The following is a 7,200-nucleotide window of genomic DNA, read 5'->3' as shown; positions in this document are numbered from 1 at the left end:
AATGCTCAGCAAATGTTCATTTTGGCTGAACAATTTTTTTTTAAAACCCCATGAAATCAAGTTTTGTCATTTGAAGTCCATGTCTGTTGTCATTTCATAAAGATACACTGAATTGAGACAAATAAAGAATTGCCATGCTATGGTATTAAAAAATGCAGCCTTTGCATAAGAAGTATTTGCTGCAGGTGTTTGAGTTTAACTCTATTAGAGTCAGAAACTAGCCTGTCAACATTTCTTATGCCTGCAGCTTAAAATGAAAAAAGAAAAAGCACCTAGAGTGCCAATCAATGCATCACGGCAAGTCGTTTCAGTAGCTTGTAGTAATACTTCAGGCTTTTTACAACACTGATCAAAGTGCAAACCAATTAAGTCCATGTAGTTAAGCACTGCCATGTGGTTTTGTTTGTGTGAGGCCATCAGACAGTTCCTTTAGTTAATGTGTCACACTGTAGCACAGATGAAATGAGACAGATGGTGCGAGAAAGTTAAAGGTGTGCGCAGTTGGGTGAGAAGGTGGGTGGAGGGGGGGTTCTCACTGTAATCTGAGAAAGTGAACGAGTGAACTTTGGATCTCTCAGCAGGCGTCGCCCTAAAGTCTGCTTCAGCTTTGTCACCTGAGTTACCACACAGGTCTGGTTGGTAACCGTGGTGATGGTGAATAATTGAGAGGGTAAGGCCGGACAAACTACACAGCGTTTCAGGAAGAGAGAGAGAGAGAGAGAGAGAGAAAAGAACCTTTTCAAAGACATATAGTTTAACTTATTTAACTGTTGTTTTGCTAATAAGCTACACTCACATTTGCGAACACTCTCAGTCATGGAGGGAGACGTGGATGAAGATGATGGGACTTTTACTAACATCTCACTAGCTGATGATTCAGGTAAGACTTGCCTTGTCTTGTCTTGAAGCTGATCTGAAACCAGTTCTCTTTGTCCGGGAAACAGTTCAGTGATAGAACTGGGAAATGTACATGAATAGAAGCACACAGTTGCACATTATGCACTCTCATTATGGTAGAGTATATTAACACCAAACCTCGGATTCGATCTTTTGGTCAACTTGTTTTCTTTCAGTTAGCACAGGTTTTGTATTGCTTTTTTGAAATTGTTGGTCATAGGCCTCACTGATCTGAGCTCAGTTGTTGTGTGGGAAAAAAAGCAGTATTTGTGGTCAAAAAAAAAGGCAATTTTCACTCAAAAACTGAGGTAAATAAGCTCAGATCAATAAAGCCTATGATCAATACACTCCAAAAATAATACAAAACCTGTGCTAATTGAAAAAAAAAAAAAAACAAGTTAATAAAAAGATTAAATCCAATATTTGGTAATAATATGGCATAAGCTCATAAGCAATTTTTTGTAGGCCGGTCATTTTTGATCAGGAACACCACAAGTGTAACAAGGTGGGGGGAAAAAATCCCTCCCAAAAATTATAAAAAAAAGAAATAAAAAAAAAACTTGGGGAAGTTGTACCCTCTATGAGAAATGTCAGTATGTTTTAGTGCAATGCAATAAGATCAGCAGTATTTCTGGGGGAAAAAGAAAAAGAAAAAGAAAAGAAAGAAAGAAAATCTGCTCCGGATACAAAAACTAAAGCAGTATCTCAGTGATACTGATGTAACACTGCCCACTTCATATTGTCTTTAAAAACTATGTACTACTAACATTTATATTAATAATTTGAAACATTGCACTTACTGTGTACATACATGTTTTTACTCTGTACTTATTTATAAAAATAATAACACATGTAATAACATAGGTATACTTTTATGTAGTTGCATCTATAATTGCATGGCTGACCATAGCCAAACATTAAACCTTAACGTACCACCAAACCTGCTCAAATCTTACCCCACCCCACATCAACAGCCGCAAAAGTAATACAACATGAACTCAATAAGTGCATATACCCAATTATTATTTTATTATTATCATCATCATCATTATTATTGTTATTATTGTGTTTACATAATAAAGACAACTAACATTAAGTACCAGAATTATTTCACTTTCATTTTTTAAATGATGCATTAAGTATATTCTTTCAGCAGTAGGCTATAAGTTAGCGCAATAACGCAAGTATCTAAATGCTTGAGTGCTGTGCAGCATGTGGTTTTCTTGTCCAAATACAGGAATGAATGGAGAGGCACTGTGTCAACACATGTCAGAAACCTCCACAAGAGGCAGTAGGTGTGTGCTTGTGTACAGGGAGCTCACATACACAGTAAGCATGTGTGAATAGCTACTGCCAGAGCAGTCAGTAAGTAGAACAAAGGCTGCATATTTCAGATGACTCACGTCTACTCTGAGTGGTCAATTTTAAAGGGATAGTTCACCTAAAAATGAAAAATCGGTCATCATTTACTCACCCTGATGTAGTTTCCAAACCTTTATGACTTTAGTTCTTGTGAGGAACACAAACGATGTTGGTGAGTACAGACTGGTTGTCACACTTGTTACTAGAAAAAAAAAGCATTTGAACATTACAACCGTTGTTATGCAGAAACAGTACATATAACATATGTTGACCTTTTGTGACAACATGCCCCAATAGCTGGACATGTTGTCAAATTAAATGGGGCATGTTGCCATTATAAACCACAAAATGTAAATATTAAAAACATATATGAAGCAAAGTAACATAAAAACTATTCAAACTTTGTTTTTGGCACACAAGTATTGTAAGTGATGCATTGCTAACACGTAAAACACATATGATATCTTTCCTCGTCTTGGTATTTATGAAAAATACCCTAGTCCTAAGAACACAATTCATCAAAATCTTTCATCATTATGTAGTTGATTCCTAATATTTGAATGTTTGGCTGTTTGGTTTTGTTGCGTTTTAGTTTAGGGGACAGATTTTTCCAGAATTATTTATAATCCGTATTAGAATGATTCTATGAGGTTATGTGACAGCAAAGTAGCATACTATCATATGGATGTTTTAAATTCATTTTTAACCAAAAAATATTCTGAGGAGAAATGTTTATTATGTTGCATACTGCATTCTTTTTCATATACTATTCTTTAAAAATAGAAGGCAATATGCAGTAACCAGCATGCTATTGCTTTGTGCCCAGCTTCATATTTATAGCGAGCTTTGTCTCCCTCTGTCGGTGCTTTTCGGTAGTGAGTGCAATGCGAGAGAGAAAGAGAAGTGATGAGGTAACGGATGGTCTGTGTCATTACCTTGACATCAGCTTTGTAGACTTAATAATTTTGAACATCTTTAATAACGCGGATCGATTTAGTCTTATATCAGGTAGGACTGTGTGACTGTATCAGTGTGCTGGTGTGTGTTTGTTACTTAAGTTCTTCATTATCACATGGGATCATGTTTATTTCCTCTCGGCGTTTATTTTTTTATAAAAATTAATTGCCTCTTTACCAAGTTTATTAGTTGTGCTGATTGTTTAACTGAGTTTTGTTATCGGGGTCATTTAAAGCTGTTTCTAACAAGTCTCTTAGCACCCAGGCTGCTGTACTTAGCGGCCTGTAATGCCTGAGAACCAATGGAGACTGATGATGATTGGACGCGGCATGAATTAAAACTTAATAAAACTAAGTTAAAATGTAATGTCTCGAGTACTAATAGCAATATAGTTACGTTTTAGGCATGTAATGTAAATGACAGTGATCTTATCTTTCTGTGAACTGTATTTCTTTATGTCAGGCGATGGTTTGTTGTGTTAGCCAATAGCTAACGTAACCGTATCTTGATGCGCCTGGACCTTGAAACGGCGTAGTTTACACTGTAGGCTATTTGTGTGGTACTTCAACGAATGCCTTGAAATTACTTTTGTACATGTCAAAAACACAACTACTTGTTTGTATTATAAGCATATTTTATATCACACTGATAATAGCCTATCTCTCACAGCTGACGGAGAACCGACAGTCCTGAGCTTCAGACCAGAAGACCAGTATACCACCATGAACTGTGAGATTGATGGTAAATATCACCCACAGTTTGGTATAACATGTTATATCATGTTGTTAAAATGCGTGTTTCTTCAGTTTAAGTTGCTTTGGAGCAATTTCAGATGTGTATGTGTGTTTTCAGGAGATATGGAGAATCAAGTTGAGCAAGAGGAGAAGATGAGACTCATAAACCAAGTGTTGGAGCTACAGCACACACTTGAAGGTTCAAGTCTTTGAGTGTACAGTTTAATATAGAACTATTGTCTTAGTGGTTAACTGTTGCTGTTTTGTAACTGAAAATACACCCCTCATGTTTCTGTTTTTCCTCTAATCATTCTACTCTGATCCACTCAGGCTCTCTAAATGGCTGCCGGAAAAAGCTAAGTGATGCACTCTAATGTGTTTTGTCTGTTTCCATTAGATCTCTCTGCGCGTGTGGACGCGGTGAAAGAGGAGAACCTTAAGCTCAAATCGGAGAACCAGGTTCTCGGGCAGTACATCGAGAACCTCATGTCTGCCTCCAGCGTGTTTCAGACCACCGACACCAAAAGCAAACGGAAATAACGTGTGGGTCACGTCTGCTTCATCCATCATCTCCTCTTTCCGGCATTCAAACTACTAGCTCATACATATAAGCTGCTGTTTGTTTTGTATTTATTTTGTCGTACAATTTACTGATGCATCTCTCAGCATGGTATGGGTAATACTTGAATGGACTGAGCTGCTGCCTTTCCCTGTCAGCTAACTGTGTTACAAGATATAACAGGATGCCTGATGCAGTTTGTGATCAGATAAGTACAGAGCTGGTGTGATACCACTCCTGTTTAATTCATTTAGCAGGTACATAATCAATCTCAGACCCTCTCATTGACTTCACAACCTTTTTAAATACTAGACAGCTGAAGTCAGGTTCTTTTAAAAATACAATTATGCTGAATTTCAGCTTTTTTGGCTTTCCACTACTAACATTTACAATGTGCAGCAAGATTGAACACAGATATGTTCTCTTGAAAGTGCATGACATCCCATAACTAAAGTGCATGATGTAAAAGGCTAAGGATGGATAACCTAAATTAGTCCTCCCTCACTTGGCATGTGATTTTTCTAATTTAAACCAAGGTTACTGGCAATTATCTTAATGCCAGTTGCTCAACTGGTGCAGAAAGTATGCAATTTCTGTAATTTCCTGACCCACTGGTTTAAACAAAGTACCTCTTCATATGTTACATTATAAGAGGCCTTTGACTAAACCAAATGACATTTACTCGCTTTCATACTTGGATTTATCTTAAAAGGTATGACTAGCGCACAAACCCGACGTCTTTTGAGCAGGATCAATTGGTTGAAACTGGCTCGCAGTGTAAACTGCAGCATTGTGTTGGAGTTTGCTCTTCGTGGTCATGTCCTTTGGATTGAGGGACTTAAAATGGATGAAATAAATGGATTTTAGCTTTTACTGCTTTCAAAGACTGAAGTGAGGTTGAGTCTACTGAGTGATATTGATCTGATTGCTCCAAAGTGTCTGCTTAAGCGGCATTTATGAGGACAGATGCTCTGCTCTTTGCTCAGAGATTGCTGATGTGAAATTTCACTTGCTATGAATTATTGACATGACACTGAAGCATCTGCCACAACACTACATACTCAGTCTGTTTAATATTATTTTTGTGAAAAATTTCATGTGTAATTTATGTTTGCAAGCACCCGATGTAAAGTACCGCCTGTTCTGAAAGTGTACATTTTATTTTGTTACAATTATGCCTTTAATAAAATACTTTGCCTTTGCACAAACGAGTGTTCCTGGTGAAGTCATGTCAAAGGTGCACAAATTTATAGTAAATATTTATTTCCAAGAGCAATGAACAGTTTGCAAACATGTAAACAAAAGGCTGTCCTTGTAAGGCTGAACACAACCTAAAAAAAAAGCAGAAAAACAAAACTGTTCATCACTTGAAAAACAACCTGTCTGCTTCCAAAGCTCAATGGTTTCATACATGGTGGTATGAGCTGAGCTGAGATTGGCTCTGACTGTGCGTAACGACTTTCTTCCATGCCAAAAAAGCAATACCGATTTGCATTCCTAGCACTTCACTGACCTAGATGTTTGGTGAAGGTGGCTCCTGGTTTGACGGGAGCTCTTCTCCAGAGCCTGCTAACTGGTAATGACAGTAGAATGCAAGATTAAAAAGTCCTATATCTAAACTCAGTTGCATCATTTTTCAAACAAGATACAAACAATAAATATGATCAGAGCGATTTGATCATGTTAAAAAGCTCATAACTTAAAAACTCACAAGGAACTGAACCCTTTTTTTTTTTTAAACTTAAACAGAAACGTTGAGGTGATCATAAACTAGTTTGTCTTTCTAAAATATCCACTGTACATTTCCCTTCACAGTATTCAGACTTACTAGTAGGGAAACACTGGCCCAGTACTACATGAATTGTAATCTATAAAGAAAAAGAAATAGGCAAAACTTGGAGCTAAAACTCAGCAGGTCTGACTTTTGTATCTAAATCCCAACTGTACCCGATAAGAACTAAGCGGAAGACTGAAAGAGGGGAGGCGAGGTTCAGTCGGATGAAGAATGACCTCTTCAGGAGAGCGGCTAGGTTTGCCGGTTTTTGCATGCTGAATGACATATTGCCGAAAGCATGCAGCAAAAAGAGGCAAAGGAACGAGAGAAGGGAGGAAGAAACATGGGGAAAATGTGGATTTTCAGTCCTTCCGTACTCGTCTCTTTCTCACAGCTTTAGGTTCTTCTCCTGTGCTCTGAATTCCTTCACCGGCATCCTTCATCTGCAAAGACCCAAAACTTTCAGTCTAACAACAAATCAGTAGATCTAGATAATCAGTGCAAACTGAAATCTCAGTCTAGCAAAACATGGCACAATCACACGGTGTTTGTACTGATTTCTATGGATGCCCGTTTCCGCCACTGTATGAAAATTAAAAAAAAAAGGTAACCGAGTTTTTTTCTGCCGCAATTTAATAAAGATAAAAAAGATAAAATCTCACAATTGCGAGTTATAAAAGTCAGAATTGTGGAATGTAAAGTCACAATTGCAAGCTATAAAGCCAGAATTGTCAGTTATTATTATAATTCAGAGATAATGCCAGAAAATGTATTTTTTCCCCCCTCAGAACTGGACTTTATTACTCGCAATTGTGAGTTTTTATCTCACAATTCTAAGAAAAAAGTCAGAATTGCCAGTTTACTAAAATTGAATTGAATCATTCAAATAAAAAAAAAAATAAAAAAATTTAAACAGC

The 7,200-nt window shown here is 37.1% G+C and overlaps 2 protein-coding genes across 6 annotated transcripts in view; one reads left to right on the top strand and one right to left on the bottom strand.

The window, feature by feature from the left end:
* Nucleotides 1-748: 748 nt before the first annotated feature.
* On the top strand, nucleotides 749-5,717 carry LOC107712029 (short coiled-coil protein A-like). Of its 5 annotated transcripts, none has more exons than XM_016517155.1 (4): nucleotides 749-880; nucleotides 3,886-3,957; nucleotides 4,069-4,149; nucleotides 4,348-5,717. In XM_016517155.1, exons 1-4 carry the CDS (start codon nucleotides 817-819, stop codon nucleotides 4,488-4,490), a joined length of 360 nt encoding a protein of 119 aa, XP_016372641.1. In that variant the 5' UTR covers nucleotides 749-816; the 3' UTR covers nucleotides 4,491-5,717. The 5 variants fall into 5 exon arrangements, with proteins under 5 accessions (XP_016372641.1, XP_016372643.1, XP_016372640.1 ...); XM_016517157.1 differs by lacking the exon at nucleotides 749-880 and adding an exon at nucleotides 3,124-3,170; XM_016517154.1 differs by lacking the exon at nucleotides 749-880 and adding an exon at nucleotides 3,133-3,267.
* A 549-nt stretch (nucleotides 5,718-6,266) lies between these two features.
* The window catches only part of LOC107712024 (calnexin-like), a 10,546-nt gene continuing 9,612 nt past the window's right edge, over nucleotides 6,267-7,200 (bottom strand). The window contains exon 15 of the mRNA XM_016517147.1: nucleotides 6,267-6,726. Within this exon, the coding sequence (XP_016372633.1) occupies nucleotides 6,646-6,726 (81 nt within the window). The 3' untranslated portion in view covers nucleotides 6,267-6,645. The remainder of the gene's footprint in view (nucleotides 6,727-7,200) is intronic.

Source organism: Sinocyclocheilus rhinocerous, unplaced genomic scaffold (assembly GCF_001515625.1).
Source record: "Sinocyclocheilus rhinocerous isolate Xijiao unplaced genomic scaffold, SAMN03320098_v1.1 scaffold658, whole genome shotgun sequence".
Classification (NCBI taxonomy): Eukaryota; Metazoa; Chordata; class Actinopteri; order Cypriniformes; family Cyprinidae; genus Sinocyclocheilus; species Sinocyclocheilus rhinocerous.
Note: the sequence above shows the minus strand (reverse complement) of the source record. Positions and strands in the feature narration are given on the sequence as shown.

What these genes read in the sequence shown, in the direction of transcription:
- LOC107712029 (XM_016517154.1), top strand. Translation starts at nt 3,144, where the DNA reads ATGCGAGAGAGAAAGAGAAGTGATGAGGTAACGGATGGTCTGTGTCAT. An exon ending in TCGATTTAGTCTTATATCAG is followed by an intron (nt 3,268 to 3,885) that starts GTAGGACTGTGT and finishes TATCTCTCACAG; the next exon opens with CTGACGGAGAACCGACAGTC. An exon ending in GCTACAGCACACACTTGAAG is followed by an intron (nt 4,150 to 4,347) that starts GTTCAAGTCTTT and finishes TGTTTCCATTAG; the next exon opens with ATCTCTCTGCGCGTGTGGAC.